This window comes from Bufo gargarizans, unplaced genomic scaffold, assembly GCF_014858855.1.
Source record: "Bufo gargarizans isolate SCDJY-AF-19 unplaced genomic scaffold, ASM1485885v1 original_scaffold_2082_pilon, whole genome shotgun sequence".
Taxonomy (NCBI): domain Eukaryota; kingdom Metazoa; phylum Chordata; class Amphibia; order Anura; family Bufonidae; genus Bufo; species Bufo gargarizans.
In genome coordinates, this window is record NW_025334634.1 from 248 (window position 1) to 20,317 (window position 20,070).

The window sequence follows — 20,070 nt, forward strand, 5'->3', positions numbered from 1 at the left end:
ACAGTTTGTACATGCTCCGAGTGTCAGCGCTCCTCTCCCGCAGCGTGTCCCCCATCATCTACCACCTGCAGACACTGAACCAGCAGGATGCGGCAGTGAGTTGTGCCATCTTGGGTCATGGGAGCTCACAGGAAAGATGAGTGAGAATGCTGCTTTGGAAGTGACTGGAGTATAGGAATACCTTGTGTCCCCCTATAAATCGGCTCTCTTTATAAGCAGCCGTTATGTTGTTGCTCCCGCGTGTGATGGCAGTGCGTTTGTCAGGGTCGGAGCTGTCACTGGGTGAGGTGTGAGTGTTGGCCCCAATCGCCCGTACACTGGACCTTTCTGAAATCTGGAATGTCAAATATGGCAAAATCCCAGCCGGAGCTGCATGGCCAAGTGCAATTGTGAGCGCTCCACATTGGGAACATTTTATTCACTGCCTGTAGAGCCGTGCGTTACCGGGCGCCTGCCTGTAGAGCCGTGCGTTACCAGGCGCCTGCCTGTAGAACCGTGCGTTACCGGGCGCCTGCCTGTAGAGCCGTGCGTTACCGGGCGCCTGCCTGTAGAGCCGTGCGTTACCGGGCGCCTGCCTGTAGAACTGTGCGTTACCGGGCGCCTGCCTGTAGAGCCGTGCGTTACCGGGCGCCTGCCTGTAGAACTGTGCGTTACCGGGCGCCTGCCTGTAGAACTGTGCGTTACCGGGCGCCTGCCTGTAGAACCGTACGTTACCGGGCGCCTGCCTGTAGAGCCGTGCGTTACCGGGCGCTGCCTGTAGAGCCGTGCGTTACCGGGCGCCTGCCTGTAGAGCCGTGCGTTACCGGGCGCCTGCCTGTAGAGCCGTGCGTTACCGGGCGCCTGCCTGTAGAGCCGTGCGTTACCGGGCGCCTGCCTGTAGAGCCGTGCGTTACCGGGCGCCTGCCTGTAGAGCGTGCGTTACCGGGCGCCTGCCTGTAGAGCCGTGCGTTACCGGGCGCCTGCCTGTAGCCGTGCGTTACCGGGCGCCTGCCTGTAGAGCCGTGCGTTACCGGGCGCCTGCCTGTAGAGCCGTGCGTTACCGGGCGCCTGCCTGTAGAGCCGTGCGTTACCGGGCGCCTGCCTGTAGAGCCGTCGTTACCGGGCGCCTGCCTGTAGAGCCGTGCGTTACCGGGCGCCTGCCTGTAGAGCCGTGCGTTACCGGGCGCCTGCCCGTAGAGCCGTGCGTTACCGGGCGCCTGCCCGTAGAGCCGTGCGTTACCGGGCGCCTGCCTGTAGAGCCGTGCGTTACCGGGCGCCTGCCCGTAGAGCCGTGCGTTACCGGGCGCCTGCCTGCACGCTGAAGATAAATCTCTGCACTATAACCCTCATCAGGCAGCCCAGCTGATGTCACAGGACACTTTCATACAATGGCATGAGCCGTCATTGAGTATCCTGTTCAGGAGCACAACCCTTTTGTGGACCAAAAGAGGGTAAAATATAATAACTCTCCACTTTAAGGGGGGTTCCACCTAAATGAATCGACAAGACGCCTGAGCTCACGTCAGCCCTGCAGCAAACGTACAGCGCCTCAGCATGTGTGCGGATCCTGCAAGAGCCGTGACGTCAGGAGGTTCATTAAGGTGGAATTCCCTTTAAGAGCGCGGTTATTTTTATAAGGGAGGGTTTTTCCTTTTTGTTTTTTTTCTGGCGTTTTATGTTGGCAAACAATGATAAATGGATCCATCTGGGGAGAGGGCGGCAGGTGAATTAAATCCAGAGATCTGGGACCTCGACAACTTTCCATGAAGTCAAACATTCCAGGAACCTGTTATTGGTTAACTCAGCCTCTCGATCTGCCAGGTCTCATTTACTTCATCTCAAGGATTAAGGTTACAGGACAGAAATGTGACTACCCAGTGCTGCCACTATGAGTACCGGAGGGGTTGTCAGCCAGCAGAATGCACCTCTCCATTTGTTTCAGAATCTAACTGCTTTTTGTTATTTTAGGTCATAAAAGCTGGAGTGAAGACCACTTGCAAATGTCACGGAGTGTCTGGATCTTGCACAGTCCGCACCTGTTGGAGGCAGCTCTCGCCTTTTCACGAAATTGGAAAGCAATTGAAGCAAAAATATGAGACTTCGCTAAAAGTAGGAAGTACCACCAATGAAGCTACGGGGGAAGGGGACATTTCTCCAGCCAAAAAACCTGTTTCCAGTCATACTGACCACATCCCAAGGACTACAGACCTAATTTACATTGATGACTCGCCAAACTTTTGCCTGACGAGCAAGTATTCTCCCGGAACGTTCGGGAGGAGATGTTACAAAGACAAAAACTGCGACAGCATTTGCTGTGGTCGCGGACATAATACCCAAAGCAAGGTGGTGACGAGACCCTGCCAGTGTCAGGTCCGCTGGTGCTGCTATGTGGAGTGCAAACAGTGTACTCAAAGAGAGGAAGTCTACACCTGCAAAGACTAGCCGGCTCTCCGAGGCCACAGAAATTTTGGACACTATCATGGAAACAAACAGGGTTTGACAGACGTTCTTGTCGGATGGAGAGCTCTATAGGACAAAAGCACTTTGTAGGGTTCAGAGAAACCCAACTCATTGTTGTCGTCGATGTTCTGGGTTTGCGAAGAGTCATGGATAATGACAGCGCCCTTTGGGTTGCTAGAGGACATTCCAATGCCATCTGTTCACATGGTCGTCATCATAATCATCTCTGTTCTCCAACTTCTGTGAACATCTAGACTGTCACATGCATGGTTGGTGACCCAGTCTGTTACCCCTGGATGCTCGACTGGAGACAACCTCATGAATTCAGATTGATGAGAAGGGAACAGTTCTATGATCCCGTTTAGCTCATCTTGTTTTTTACTTTTGTTTTTGCCCCCTTACGAGGTAACGCACCACCAGTATCCTGCACTTCACCCCATTGTAGGACACTAGAACCAACGCTGCAAACCAGAACTGACCTTAGGAGGAGATCCGTTCTGTCGTAGATCAGTGAAGATCTACGTAGGTTGAGTCATAGTTTCTTTAGACTACGGCTTCGAGAGAACTCCGATGCCTTTTTAGCACTATCACTGTCTTAAAAACCACTAGAAGAAATTTATTTTTCATTGTATAAAGATATGAATATATAGACGTATATTTAGCTTTTCCTTGATTAAAACTAACCCTATGAAGGTTACCTGAACCTTTGTCGTAACCGGAGTCAGGGTGATGCCTACCCCCTTCCCCCCCACCATGTTACATTTTAATGTAACAGTGGTTTAATCCAAAAAGTGACTTCATTCCACTTACTGTAATACTGGGAGCTATAAAACCCTCTTAGATACTGTAGATTGCTCTAAAACCACTATATTAAGGACTATGGCGCATTCATCAGATGTGCCAGCTACACAAATCTTGGAGTATCGTTTGCCAAACCACACAAGACAGGAACACTTCCCGTGCCTTTGCTAAGCTGTGAAGTAGACAGATATTTTATATTAACGAGACCAGCTTAATGAATGTTGCTTGGAAATCTTTTTTTGTGTGCATGACAAAGCTGCTTGGGTAGATCCTAGATATAGACCAAGCTGAGTACAATCCTGTAGAGTGTAATTTAGGGGCTCAACTTCTCCTCCATGGGGAGCACGTTGGCCTTCATTCTGCCAACAAAAGTTCTAATAGTGAATTACACAATTAAATGCCAAAGAAAAGCATTCAGTCCATCAACATGATGGGGAGCGACCATCATTCTTCTGTGCAACAGATGTTAGGTTAATTTAGGTATTATCTCGAGCACTTTGTTATTGAGATCTTAAATTGGTTCAATATGGGTGTATGGTAACATTTTCATTACCAACTTGGTGTGTAATGGCTCACTGTTGCTCAAGTAAGTTGGTCAAGGTTGCTTAGGTGACTTAAGATGCCCACATACTTTCGAGGAAAGTCATCCAAATTTACAAATTTTGAGAAGACTCTCCAACTACTTAACATGTATAGGAGTTTCCTGACTCCCCCTCGACGGCAGACGTTGGTCATGCCCAATCCTTTGTTCCTTTACAATTACTGACTAGTGGTCACTAAGGACCTATTTACGTTTTAGGATCAAGTACTGTTTTTCCTTTTAAAACTTCACTTTTATTCTATTATTTAATATACATTGTCCTTTTAATCTTATTTAATTCTACTAATATACTATAGACTAAGATTAAAAGGACAATGTATATTAAATAATAGAATAAAAGTGAAGTTTTAAAAGGAAAAACAGTACTTGATCCTAAAACGTAAATAGGTCCTTAGTGACCACTAGTCAGTAATTGTAAAGTTTAAAACGTTGACAAGTACTGTGAGGTCAAAGGTTACAAAAAATTGTCAATCCTTTGTTCCCACACCAATAAGCCTCGACCAGAGGGGCCTGGAGAGGACAGAGGAGTCCAACTTTCCTCACTTTTCAACATCCATAGTTGGTTGAGAGCTGTTGATCGAACAATTGTTGGGGTGACCGCTATCCAAGAGACATGGTTACCTTTAGTCAGTGTTATGCAGGCAAATTGGTCAAACTGGTTAGTATCGCTCAGTTGAGGGTCAATGATGCCCTGTTGGCCTGGTCGGTGTTGCTCCCGTTAGCCTGGGTAATTCCTGTTCAGAGTGGCCATGAATTTTCTTTCTCCACTCCACAGAATGGTGGAGAGCAAATTGAACAAAAAACAGCAACAGAGTCATTACAACTTAACTGTTCCAGAGAATGCTCCATACACTCAGACCAACGGGACTGTCAATCCGGACTATCAGTATAACCTTGACCCTTTGGATCTGTCATCATTATCAACCATCACGTTGGATTTCCCTGTGAGCCCCCTATCCATAGTCTCTGCTGGAATCTAGAAAATGTTCTTTTCTAATTTTATAAACTCTTGAGATTCTCATAAACCCTAAATGTTGAACAATTCCCCACTAAGACGAATGACAACCACAGCTGCCCACGCAATGCGACACCCTCAAACCTGCACATCAAGTCTCTTTACCAAATAGAGTTTGCTTCTCCCTACCAAATACATGGACTCCACAGCATTGACCAAATTCATAGCTGTAAAAAAAAAAAAAGCAAGAAAAAAAAATTACAAAATAAGTGATATAAACATATAGCAATACTCTGCTCCTTAAAAAATTGAACTGTATTCAGTGTGAATATACCTATATTATATTATATATAAGGACATTTATTTATTCTAAAGCATTTTGAAGGACCTTACTATGGTTTCATTGTGGTAATATGCCCAGCTATTAAGTCACAGACCTTTTTATAATCCTTTCCTTTTTAAATAGTGAGATTTTTGAGTAGACACAGATTTTGTGCCTTCAGTATGGAAGAAACGCGTTGAGGCGGCTGAATCAGATACACTAAGCTTGCACATAGTTTTAAAATATTTTTTTTATCGACATATTTTCAATATTCCAAGAAAATGCAAAAAATTTATAAAAAAAATACCGCCTTTTAGTGCTGGAGAGGATGAATGAACTACTGAGCGGACAAAGCTCCTATGAGTGTAGTATTACACGCACTGAAGCCTAGATGCTTTCTGTATTTAAGTGTATTTATGACAATGTGGATATATGGCTTTTCCTGTTATATATTGTAAATAGTTGGGTTTATTTTCCTGTGGTTTTACAATATTTTAAAAAAATGAAAAAAAGATGAAAAAATTATGACAAATTAACAAGAATTTGCCACATTACATGTATGACCAATGGTACTCCGTCTTAGGTGCTTGGAATTGGTTTCACAAAGTTGAGTGGATCTCGAGGGCAGACATTTAGAGTGTATGAAATGGCTAATGATTAATGACATCACTTATGAGACACACCCACCCAGTGATGTCACTTGCTCCTGAGACAAAGCCCCACCTTAGTAGTTTAATAAAGATGGCACATTTTAAAATTCAGTAAAAGGGATTGGATAATGGCAAAATGTAAGAATTGGGGTTTTTTATATTTTTTTTTTTTTTTACTTTACTTTAATTTTTTTCAATCTTTAAAATTTTAAATTAAAATATACTTTGATATATCAATTTTACCAACAAGCTGAAGAAATATAACAAAAAATTTTCGGACACTTTTGGAAGTAGAGTTCAGATTAGTCAGACTATCTATTTTATGCTCTTATTTTATTTTTTAACTGTATAAAGCAAAGGAATTTTTTGGGGACAGAATCTTTAAAATTCAAATTTAGATAGATATTCCAATTTATCATTTCTTGGCCGATCAAGAATAAATTTGGGGCACCCCCATTGTTTTGCCATATGTATAAACGACTTGCCTCTTTCTACAGTTTGCCTGCTCTTTGAGAGCCCACACACTTTCCGCTTCACCCCGATTGAGTACCATTGCGTTTCCGCATACGGTAGACATCTCAGTTTAGGATAGGATTTCTCATTGCCTTCTGTATGACTGCCCCTCTGTTCGGATGCGCTTTGGCCTAGAAGAAAAAAGTGACCCATTACCTTGGTGTTGCACCCAGCCTGTTCAGCACCTCTAGGAGGGGCTTATTCTGTTACTCAACTAAACCAATTTGCATATGCAAACGTGTCTGTTTTTTGAATGTCTCTGTACAAACGTGTATAGGTATTATTTTTAAATTAATTTAATCTCCAATGAACAATCACTTTTTTTTTTTTTTTTCTTGGTGTCTTGAATTTTTTTTTTAAACGCTTCACATTTAATTTTATATATTTTTCATTTACAAATACTAAAATTCAGCCAATATGTATTTTCATTCAAAAACAATTTGAGAATTTTGTACCAAAATTGTTTTGTACAAAAAGTTGCCTTAGATTTTTTGTGTAGGCTGAGAAGTTGAAAGAAATTCTTTCCTGTACAATTTCATATGGTTCCCACTTAAAGTGCAATGGAAACCGTACTAATTATGCTAATCCCTCTACTTTTACGAGGGCTTAGACCATATTGTTTATCTAGATCTCGCTGTCTTCTTGGCCGTTTGACGTACCCCCTGTAAGACTAACAGAAAGTTAAGGTCAAAAATACAGTGTTACATAATTCCAAGCTTTTCCCAAATCCCCATTTCCTGCTTAAGTAAAATTACACATTTATGCAAAAAGTTATTGTGTCAGAAACAAAAATTCCCTGGAGTTCTTGTAAATTCTGAAATATTTTGATGCAGGCGAGTGATGGCCGCACCTGCACAGCTGCGCGGAGAGTTGGGTGTAAGAATCTGTTATATTGTAACACTGTTTTTATTTTATTTTTTTCCCTATTTCTTTGGTTTCCCATAGACAATGAACAAAACAGGGAAATATTAAAATTCTGAGATTTATGCTGATATTCAAGCTTTTCCAAGACCTTTTTGGGACTTGTTGATGGACTCTGCATTACTATAAAGGCGCGATTTTTTTATTTTACTTTTTTTGTAAATTATATTTGTGTTGACTAAACATGTGGAAAGTTCATCACCTCAAAAATGTTAGGAATATACGGTAGCTAAAAACAAAAGACACAATTATTTTATTGCTTGCTGTTTTTTTTAATAGGTTTTTTTAGGTTTAATTTTTCCTTGTTTTGTTCATAAAATTATGATTTTATCTTCTGAAACATAAAGTAAAAACGTATAGTGTTTAAAATGTATAGAAAATTGAGGGCCATGAAAAATCTATTGTGCAAAACGTTCTTTTTAAGCTGCACTTAAACTTTTTGTACATTTAACTTGAAGCAGAATGTTAATAAATATAAAACCAGGAATTCTTTAAGACTGTTAACATATATTTCAATGCTGGGGGGAAAATGCAAAAGAAAATCTCCAATACTTCCAAAAATATAATCGGTATCTAACTTTTTTTTTCCATCTCGCCAGCGTTTCGGTTCAACTGGTAAATTAACTGACTCTGAACTGGCGATGTCCTTGTTACATCTGTAGATAATTTCAGTCTGTTACAAATTCATAACCGGTGTATCTTCATATGGAAAGAACAGAATAGTATACAGCAGCCTCGTGTACGCGCCGTTCACCTGCCATCTATAGGCCAATGCACAGTTCTTCTACACAGCCCAGGACCACACCATGGTCATACTACTTCCCTACCAAATGTTAGGAACCACAATGGGTACGGCATTCATGCCAATATCCAAGGATCTGTTTTGGATTCTGAAATTCGTTGTGTGCACTTGACAGAATGTTTTCCTTTTTAGAACGGACATGCAGACAGGACACAACAAGAGGATCAGATGACAGAATAGGGATTTGTTTTTGTAATTTTTTTATTTTTTTATGTCTTTTGGGAGACTAACTTATTTCTCTCTACCTCATGTGTACAGCTTGTAGGGTTCGATCTGATTCTGAGTGGATGTTGAGAATGTATTTAAGTTATTTAACATCTTTGTATAACAAAAGCAATAAAGCAATGAATGTATTTTAAACTGTCAATTAACAGAGTCTTCTCTTTATTGCATTTTCACTGAGAAATTATTTTTGGGTCTTCAAGGATCTCATGATGAAAGCTCCTTATTAAAGGAAACTGTCACCGGGATTTTGGCCATAGAGCTGGGGACATGGGCTGCTAGATGGCCGCTAGCACATCTGCAGTACCCAGTCCCCATAGCTCTGTGTGCTTTTATTGTGTTAAACAGTTTTGATCGATATGCAAATGAACCCGATATGTGTCCTGTATCCAGAGAGGAGTCCAGCGGAAAGGAGCCCAGCACCGCCCCGCGTCCTCCGAATCTCCTCTTTGCTGGCTGACTTCACAGAGCTGGAGCGCCGAAATCTCGCGATGCGCGAGCTAGCGCATGCGTAGTTCGTTCCCTGTGCTGATGCCAGCACAGGGAATGAACATGATGCCGACACTGTGCATGCGCTAGCTCGTGCATCGCGAGATTTCGTCGCTCCAGCTCTGTGACGTCAGCCAGCAAGGAGGAGATTCGGAGGACGCGGGGCGGTGCTGGGCTCCTTTCCGCTGGACTCATCTCCGGGATACAGGACACATATCGGGTTCATTTGCATATCGATCAAAACTGTTTTTTTAACACAATAAAAGCACAGAGAGCTATGGGACCTGGGTACTGCAGATGTGCTAGCGGCCACCTAGCAGCCCATGTCCCCAGCTCTATGCGCAAAATCATGGTGACAGGTTCCCTTTAAATCAAAGTCAGCCCTGAGAAACCTTAAGAATCCGCAGTTACTAGTATAGAAATCTGTCAACCATACGATTCCCCAAAGGTTTCCTCCTAACCATTCAGATAAATGTCTGACCATTGAACACACGGATAGGTATGGGCCTGCCAGTGCTAGAGGTGTTTGTGACCAGTGCTGGCTAATCTGTGGGGTCGCAAGATGGGGAATATAACTACTATAATACTGCTCCTATGTACAAGAATATAACTAATATAATACTGCCTCCTATGTACAAGAATATAACTAATATAATACTGCCTCCTATGTACAAGAATATAAGCTACTATAATACTGCTCCTATGTACAAGAATATAACTAATATAATACTGCCTCCTATGTACAGATATAACTAATATAATACTGCCTCCTATGTACAAGAATATAACTACTATAAGACTGCTCCTATGTACAAGAATATAACTACTATAATACTGCTCCTATCTACAAGAATATAACTACTAGAATACTGCCTCCTATGTACAAGACTATAACACTGCCTCCTATGTACAAGAATATAACTACTATAAGTACTGTGCTCCTATGTACAAGACTATAACTACTATAATACTGCTCCTATGTAGCAGAATATATCTACTATACGACGCCTCCTATGTACAAACAGACTATAACTACTATAAATAATGCTCCTATGTACAAGACTATAACTACTATAATACTGCTCCTATGTATAAGAATATAACTACTATAATACTGCTCCTATGTACAAGAATATAACTACTATAATACTGCTCCTATGTACAAGAATATACTACTATATACTGCTCCTATGTACAAGAATACTACTATAATACTGCGCCTATGTACAAGAATATAACTACTATAATACTGCTCCTATGTACAAGAAATATAACTACTATAATACTGCTCCTATGTACAAGAATATAACTACTATAATACTGCTCCTATGTACAAGAATATAACTACTATAATACTGCTCCTATGTACAAGAATATAACTACTATAATACTGCTCCTATGTACAAGAATATAACTACTATAATACTGCTCCTATGTACAAGAATATAACTACTATAATACTGCTCCTATGTACAAGAATATAACTACTATATACTGCTCCTATGTACAAGAATATAACTTACTAGAATACTGCTCCTATGTACAAGATATAACTACTATAATACTGCTCCTATGTACAAGAATATAACTACTATAATACTGCTCCTATGTACAAGAATATAACTACTATAATACTGCTCCTATGTACAAGAATATAACTACTATAATACTGCTCCTATGTACAAGAATATAACTACTATAATACTGCTCCTATGTACAAGAATATACTACTATAATACTGCCCCCATGTACAAGAATATAACTACTATAATACTGCTCCTATGTACAAGAATATAACTACTATAATACTTCCTCCTATGTACAAGAATATAACTACTATAATACTGCTCCTATGTACAAGAATATAACTACTATAATACTGCTCCTGTGTACAAGAATATAACTACTATAATACTGCTCCTATGTACAAGAATATAACTACTATAATACTGCTCCTACCTACAAGAATATAACTACTATAATACTGCCTCCTATGTACAAGAATATAACTACCATAATACTGCTCCTATGTACAAGAATATAACTACTATAATACTGCCTCATATGTACAAGAATATAACTACTATAATACTGCTCCTATGTACAAGAATATAACTACTATAATACTGCTCCTATGTACAGGAATATAACTACTATAATACTGCTCCTATGTACAAGAATATAAATACTATAATACTGCCCCCTATGTACAGGAATATAACTACTATAATACTGCCTCCTATGTACAGGAATATAACTACTATAATACTGCTCCTATGTACAGGAATATAACTACTATAATACTGCTCCTATGTACAAGAATATAACTACTATAATACTGCTCCTATGTACAAGAATATAACTACTATAATACTGCTCCTATGTACAAGAATAGAACTACTATAATACTGCCTCCTATGTACAGGAATATAACTACTATAATACTGCTCCTATATACAGGAATATAACTACTATAATACTGCTCCTATGTACAAGAATATTACTACTATAATACTGCTCCTATGTACAATAATATTACTACTATAATACTGCTCCTATGTACAAGAATATTACTACTATAATACTGCCTCTGTGGATTTGAGTGACTTCCCTCCACTGTCTATGGTCTTGTATTTGTTGTCCTGTTTTCTTGGCTCGGTTGTGGTACTTTTACTGCTGGTTTCCTCTCTTGTTGCTTTTTGCTGATTCTGCTCTCGATTCCTTCCTGTCTGCTCCTTGTTGTGGTCAGGTCACAAATTCTCATGAAACTCCAAAAATTAACAGCCTTTTTCGGGAGTTTCCTGGTTTATAACGTTGCAGTGAGGCCTCCACTTTGTATTTGATGACTGAGCGGAGTAATGGGCGAGTTCTTGCGTCTCCTGGGACCGGCGTCTTCTGTTATTGGGAGGATCGGGGAGTTCATTCCTCGCACAGTCCTCGTCCTGGTTGATATAAGAGCGACTCTCCTGCAGTTTTAACGGTTTATGGGCCATTAGTAAAACCAGCTAAGAATACAACATGCAGTAAAAAACGTCCAATAAAAGCTGGAGTGCCTGCGGAGGAGCCTCCATCTGAGGACAGCAGCGTAGAATGTCATGAGGTTATAAAGCCGGGCAGATCCTGTCAATAGGAGGCGTAAAATAGATGTGCGGCGCAGCCCTATAATGCTGACCTAGTGCGCAGCATGATGGAACTAAAGATTGAGCACAAAGAATTTGTTCTAGAAAATGTATCAGAAAAATGAAGACAGTCAGACGGGTAATGAGACCTTTGCTGGTTTCTAGATGAACCTAAAGCTCAGGCGCCTTCCCACTGAGGAGGAGGAGGCCTGAAATACCCAGGACAGGCAGCCATTGGCTGGGGAAACATTTGGACGTGCACAAGCTCACCCTATAGTACATGCCCGGAGACCTAAAATATTATGTGCAGCCTGCAAACACTCAAAGATGCCAGTGGCTGGAAGGGCTGCTGGTAGGAGAGCGGGATGGCGATGGACAGCGGCTGGCGGGGTGAGAAGCGGAAAAGCGTGTTATCTGGGGCTGCAGGGGCGATCAGGACAGCCACGGGCACGGACCATTAGTGCAACCCTTAGGGTCCATAGAATGGGTCCAGATCCGTTGCGGAACGAATCCGGACCCATTCATTCTCTATGGGGCCGGAAGAGAAGCGGATATGCAATAAACTACGGACGTGTGCATGGACCCTTAGTCTGTTGTGATGTCCACAGCTCAGCTTCTCTGTCTCGGTCTCTCTCTTTGTCTCTCTCTCCCCAATTCTGCACATATGACAAAGCATGCTCACATCACTCAACCAAATAAGTCAATATATGGTGTGGACAGCTCCTCCCTCTCCCTCGTGTGGACAGCTCCTCCCTCTCCCTCGTGTGGACAGCTCCTCCCTCTCCCTCGTGTGGACAGCTCCTCCCTCTCCCTCGTGTGGACAGCTCCTCCCTCTCCCTCGTGTGGACAGCTCCTCCCTCTGCGATGCGTGCAGAGTTCATTGTGCAGAGACAGAGGAGCTATCCACTTCTGGTTCAGTGTTATGAGCATGCTTTGCGATAGGTGCAGAGACAAAGCATGCTCACAACACTCAACCAAAGAAGCCAATATACAGTATGGTAAGGACAACCTAGCTCTTCCCTCTTCCTGCACAATGAACTCTGCTCATGTCACAGAGCATGCTCACAACATTCAACCAAATAAATCATTATGTGGTGGGTACAGCTCATCTACTCCATCCTCCCTGTACAATGAACTCTGCGCATATTACAAAGCATGCTCACAACACTCTACCAAAGAAATTGATATATAGTAAGGACAGTTCAGCTCCTCCCTTTCCCTGCACAATTAACTCTGCACATGTCACAGAGCATGATCACAACCCCTTACCATGGAAGTCAATAGATGCAGGGAACAGCTGAGCTCATCCTCCCCCTCCCTGTACAGTGACCTCCGCACATGTCGCAGAGCATGATCACAACCCCTTACCATGGAAGTCAATAGATGCAGGGAACAGCTGAGCTCATCCTCCCCCTCCCTGTACAGTGACCTCCGCACATGTCGCAGAGCATGATCACAACCCTTACCATGGAAGTCAATAGATTCAGGGAACAGCTGAGCTCATCCTCCCCCTCCCTGTACAGTGACCTCCGCACATGTCACAGAGCATGATCACAGCCCCTTACTATGGAAGTCAATAGATGCAGGGAACAGCTGAGCTCATCCTCCCCCTCCCTGTACAGTGACCTCTGCACATGTCACAGAGCATAATCACAGCCCCTTACTATGGAAGTCAATAGATGCAGGGAACAGCTGAGCTCATCCTCCCCCTCCCTGTACAGTGACCTCCGCACATGTCACAGAGCATGATCACAACCCCTTACCATGTAAGTCAATAGATGCAGGGAACAGCTGAGCTCATCCTCCCCCTCCCTGTACAGTGACCTCCGCACATGTTGCAGAGCATGATCACAACCCCTTACCATGGAAGTCAATAGATGCAGGGAACAGCTGAGCTCATCCTCCCCCTCCCTGTACAGTGACCTCCGCACATGTTGCAGAGCATGATCACAACCCCTTACCATGGAAGTCAATAGATGCAGGGAACAGCTGAGCTCATCCTCCCCTTCCCTGTACAGTGACCTCCGCACATGTCACAGAGCATGATCACAGCCCCTTACTATGGAAGTCAATAGATGCAGGGAACAGCTGAGCTCATCCTCCCCCTCCCTGTACAGTGACCTCTGCACATGTCACAGAGCATGATCACAACCCCTTACCATGGAAGTCAATAGATTCAGGGAACAGCTGAGCTCATCCTCCCCTTCCCTGTACAGTGACCTCTGCACATGTCACAGAGCATGATCACAACCCCTTACCATGGAAGTCAATAGATGCAGGGAACAGCTGAGCTCATCCTCCCCCTCCCTGTACAGTGACCTCCGCACATGTCGCAGAGCATGATCACAACCCCTTACCATGGAAGTCAATAGATTCAGGGAACAGCTGAGCTCATCCTCCCCCTCCCTGTACAGTGACCTCTGCACATGTCACAGAGCATGAGCACAACCCCTTACCATGTAAGTCAATAGATGCAGGGAACAGCTGAGCTCATCCTCCCCCTCCCTGTACAGTGACCTCCGCACGTGTCACAGAGCATAATCACAACCCCTTACCATGGAAGTCAATAGATGCAGGGAACAGCTGAGCTCATCCTCCCCCTCCCTGTACAGTGACCTCCGCACATGTCGCAGAGCATGATCACAACCCCTTACCATGGAAGTCAATAGATGCAGGGAACAGCTGAGCTCATCCTCCCCCTCCCTGTACAGTGACCTCCGCACATGTCACAGAGCATGATCACAACCCCTTACCATGGAAGTCAATAGATGCAGGGAACAGCTGAGCTCATCCTCCCCCTCCCTGTACAGTGACCTCCGCACGTGTCACAGAGCATGATCACAACCCCTTACCATGGAAGTCAATAGATGCAGGGAACAGCTGAGCTAATCCTCCCCCTCCCTGTACAGTGACCTCCGCACATGTCACAGAGCATGAGCACAACCCCTTACCATGGAAGTCAATAGATGCAGGGAACAGCTGAGCTCATCCTCCCCCTCCCTGTACAGTGACCTCCGCACATGTCGCAGAGCATGATCACAGTCCCTTACCATGGAAGTCAATAGATGCAGGGAACAGCTGAGCTCATCCTCCCCCTCCCTGTACAGTGACCTCCGCACATGTCACAGAGCATGCTCACTGCACCCTTCCATAGTCGATCAGTAAGCTTATGGACAGACTCCTTCCTAACATCTTAGCTGACATCCAGCAACGCAGGCGGAAAATAGTGCCACTTAAAGAAGCCATTTCACTGCAGCGTGCTCTGTGCAGACACTGAACCAGCAGGGGATGCTGGGAAGCTGCAGAAATATAACAGAGATGTCCGGGATTTCATGACTGAGTTCTTATAATCCGGTGCTGGCGACACACAGACTGTTGGTGGTTGTCATGTTTAGATGCAGCACCCCATTCGCTAGATGACAGTATGCCCAATCTTCTGCTGTAGAGGCGTCATCATCATATATTCATGTGAATCTGTCAGCAGGAGGATTGCCTCATTCAGTTTCCAGGCTGTTTGTTTTTGCAGGTGACGTATAGTGTGAAAAGATGCCGAATCTGAGGAAAACATGTCACTCAGGAAGTTCTGGTTAACATGAAATCTGTAAGCAAAATTCAGTTCATGTTCAGTTTTTGAAGCCCCCCTTCCTCGAACCTCAAATACATCAGGCATCAATGTACCGAGGTGAGAGGGGACACAAAAAGGCCTATTATATGGTAGACTGCCTGTGGCCTGCCCGCGAAGAGAATCGGGTCAGGTCATTATAAGCTGCTGTTTTATCTTTCCTTCACCAGTAAAATAGGACATTGATTTTGGAAATTTTTGTCTTAAAAATATAAGAAAATCAAGAATGGTGGAAAGAAGTAAAATGAAGAGGCGTAAGGACTGAGCTGGGGTTGGGGTGGAGAGTCTTGCAGTTTGGGGATGAGTATGGCTGCTTCGTGCTCATATGGTGATTTCACTAGTACTCATGGGGCAGTAGTGTGCCGGATGCCAGGGAAGATGCCAACAAGCCAATCTCACTTTGGAATTTGCCCAAGTAAAGGAGAGCAGAACTTTTGACTTTTCCTTAAGATTTCATAGCAAAACGTGGAAATGAGCTTCACTCCTTGACCAAGTTCAGAGCGTAGAGCTCATGAGTATCTTGGTCTCTACTTCGGAGGCAGATCCGCCCTATAGCAATACCTTGTTCCCTGACAGCTTCGCCCATGACTAAGTAAGTTCACCCCAAAGTCAAGACTCCTGAAGAAGTTCATTATTGATGAGGTCGGCCATGAGAAACGACCATCAGTAATTGTGGTGGAAGTCTAGAGATGAACACTAAACCCTCACTGAAACATTGGAATCACAGCACCAAGAAGGAGAAGCCATGAGGTTAAACAAATTGAGGAAGTAGCAGGTGTCGCTAAGATCTGAAGATGACGACATGTTCATCACCTAGCTCCAATGTGGGAGAGGCATTAAAGCCAGATTGAAAGCAAAGTTTGTTAGCTACATGAAACCTCAGAAATTGTCTCAAGTCATGTGGGATGATTGTGAGATGCCTCCAGTTCTTTGACATGCCAGTTATCACCACATGTCTCACACTGAGAGGACAGAATCCTTGAGCTAAGAGGCCTTGGGTTATCACTCTGGCAGATTGCTCTGCGTCGAGGCCAAGATGTCAGTAATGTTCAATGTTGTGTGTCCTGGTGGTTGGCAGAACAAAGAAGGACTGAAATGACAGCATGAGGTGCGGAGAGGACAACCTCTGCCCGGACGTTTCATCTGATTAGAAGAATGGCACCTAGTGATCCATTCTGTACTGCAAGTGAAACTGTCACCTCCCAAGCCAAGGGCGGCAAACAGTGTCTACACAAACCATCAAAAGATGTCTGCACGATATTGGGCTATGAGCCAGAAGCCCGGCTACAGGTGTTTCACTGACCTTATACCACCACTCTCAAAGTCTCTAATGGTGCACAGCAAGACGGGAATGGAGGTCTGTCATCTCCAGCGATGAGTCCCGCTTTTGTCTCGAGTGCAATGATAGCTGAATATTGGTTTGGAGACCACATGGGGAACGTCATGGCAGTCCTACTCCTGGGATTATGGAGTGAGGTGGCATAAAGTACGGTAGCCGGACCTCTCTAGTCTTCATTTCAGGTCCACTAACAGCTCAGCGTTACATTGATGTGGTCGTGGAGTCAGTGGCGTAGCGTGGGGGGGGGGGCGGTCGCCCCGCGCGCAAAATTTTAGGGGGTGGCAGCAGGGCCGCACCGCCAATTAGGCAAAGTGAGGCAATCTCCCCAGGCCGCGCGGCCCTGCTCACAAGTGGGGGGCGGTGGCAGGCCACAGGGAGATGAGCGCTTCATTGTGGAAGTGCTCATCCCCATAGTCATCTGTATCGCCGTCCTCAGGACAGAGATACAGATGGAAGTGCTGCGGGGCAGGGAGAGGCGTCTACCTTCCCTGTTCCTATGATAGGCTGCCGGCCTAGTGCCGTACAGAGCGGCTGGCTCCTGGCATATGATTGGGGGCCATCTATGGGAGGCACTTCTCACTGGCACATTATTGGGGGCATCTACTGAGGCCACAAAGGAGTATTTTATATGGTGGGCTCTGTATAGGGGGAATTTTAAACTGGGGCACATTAGGGTGGGTACTATGGGGAAGGGGGGAGAGGAATACTATGGAGTCATCTACGGGGGCACTAAGGGGTATATAAAACTTGCAAATTATGAGGGAAACTGAGGGCATCTACTGGGGCAATTTATATGGGGCATTTTATACTGGTACATTATGGGGGGCACTATATAGGGGTATTTTATACTGGCACATTATGAGGGCTCTAAGGGGATATTAGCTCAACTGGGGGCATTAAAAGGGGGTATTTATTGTACTGTCAAAATATAAGGTGAATTATTACTACTGGGGGTCTATGAGGAACTTGATTACTAGTATAGGCACTATGGGAGCATTATTACTTCTGAGCACAGCGGGGACATGTTGGGGGCACTGTAGGAGCACTATTACTACCATGTGTGTTCTAGCAGAGGATTATTACTATTGGTGGGACTTTTGGGAGCACTATTACTGTGGGGGCACCTTGGCACAGTCTCAGCTTACCACAATTGTTTTAGGGGACGTTATGTTTACACTATTAGTGTCAGGGGCACTGTTTGCTGGGCGCAGTTATTTTAGGGCACTGTGTGCCAATAATTATATGGAAGGGCACTATCTGCATGGTACTAGTATTATCAGGGGGTTTGTTCTGTTTCTGCAGTATAGTATTGGGTAGGACGGCAGGCAGAGTATTGGGGGTGGCAGGATGATTTGTCCAGAAGATGGGAGGATGATGGAAAAGTAGTAAACTAATATTTTTTTTGTGTCAAACTGTAGAGACGAGAAATGGCTGAAAAATGGTGTCTGGTCTGAAAGGAGAAGATGAGGAAAGAGAACATCTACATCAAAGAGACGTCACTGGATGTAAGAGGTATGAGGCGCTGTATTACCCTGGATGTAAGAGGTATGAGGCGCTGTATTACCCTGGATGTACGAGGTATGAGGCGCTGTATTACCCTGGATGTAAGAGGAATGAGGCGCTGTATTACCCTGGATGTGAGAGGTATGAGGCGCTGTATTACCCTGGATGTAAGAGGTATGGGGGCTGTATTACCCTGGATGTAAGAGGTATGAGGCGCTGTATTACCCTGGATGTAAGAGGTATGGGCGCTGTATTACTGGATGTAAGAGGTATGAGGCGCTGTATTACCCTGGATGTAAGAGGTATGGGCTGTATTACCCTGGATGTAAGAGGTATGAGGCGCTGTATTACCCTGGATGTAAGAGGTATGACGCTGTATTACCCTGGATGTAAGAGGTATGAGGCGCTGTATTACCCTGGATGTAAGAGGTATGAGGCGCTGTATTACCCTGGATGTAAGGTATGAGCGCTGTATTACCCTGGATGTAAGAGGTATGAGGCGCTGTATTACCCTGGATGTAAGAGGTATGGGCGCTGTATTACCCTGGATGTAAGAGGTATGCGCTGTATTACCCTGGATGTAAGAGGTATGGGCGCTGTATTACCCTGGATGTAAGAGGTATGAGGCGCTGTATTACCCTGGATGTAAGAGGTATGAGGCGCTGTATTACCCTGGATGTAAGAGGTATGAGGCGCTGTATTACCCTGGATGTAAGAGGTATGAGGCGCTGTATTACCCTGGATGTAAGAGGTATGAGGCGCTGTATTACCCTGATGTAAGAGGTATGAGGCGCTGTATTACCCTGTATGTAAGAGGTATGGGGCGCTGTATTAACCCTGGATGTAAGAGGATGAGGCGCTGTATTACCCTGGATGTAAGAGGTATGGGGCGCTGTATTACCCTGGATGTAAGAGGTATGAGGCGCTGTATTACCCTGGATGTAAGAGGTATGGGGCGCTGTATTACCCGGATGTAAGAGGTATGAGGCGCTGTATTACCCTGGATGTAAGAGGTAGGGACGCTGTATTACCCTGGATGTAAGAGGAATGAGGCGCTGTAATTACCTGGATGTATAAGAGGAATAGAGGAGCCTGTATTAACTCAGGATGTAAGAGGTATGGGGCGCGTATTACTCAGGATGTAAGAGGTATGAGGCGCTGTATTACCCTGGATGTAAGAGGTATGAGGCGCTGTATTACCCTGGATGTAAGAGGTATGAGGCGCTGTATTACCCTGGATGTAAGAGGTATGGGCGCTGTATTACCCTGGATGTAAGAGGTATAGGCTGTATTACCCTGGATGTAAGAGGTATGAGGCGCTGTATTACCCTGGATGTAAGAGGTATGAGGCGCTGTATTACCCTGGATGTAAGAGGTATGAGGCGCTGTATTACCCTGGATGTAAGAGGTATGAGGCGCTGTATTACCCTGGATGTAAGAGGTATGAGGCGCTGTATTACCCTGGATGTAAGAGGTATGAGGCGCTGTATTACCCTGGATGTAAGAGGTATGAGGCGCTGTATTACCCTGGATGTAAGAGGTATGAGGCGCTGTATTACCCTGGATGTAAGAGGTATGGGCCGCTGTATTACCCTGGATGTAAGAGGTATGCGGGGCTGTATTACCCTGGATGTAAGAGGTATGAGGCGCTGTATTACCCTGGATGTAAGAGGTATGGGGCGCTGTATTACCCTGGATGTAAGAGGTATGAGCGCTGTATTACCCTGGATGTAAGAGGTATGAGGCGCTGTATTACCTGGATGTTAGAGGTA

The 20,070-nt window shown here is 44.4% G+C and overlaps 1 protein-coding gene across 1 annotated transcript; it reads left to right on the forward strand.

Moving 5' to 3' along the window:
* Window positions 1–1,947: 1,947 nt before the first annotated feature.
* Window positions 1,948–3,998, forward strand: LOC122923939 (protein Wnt-9a; the record flags this gene model as incomplete). The annotated part of the gene is made up of 1 exon (XM_044274824.1): window positions 1,948–3,998. A coding segment is annotated over one exon (474 nt), but the record flags the coding sequence as incomplete, so codon positions are not given.
* Between the last annotated feature and the right edge of the window lie 16,072 nt (window positions 3,999–20,070).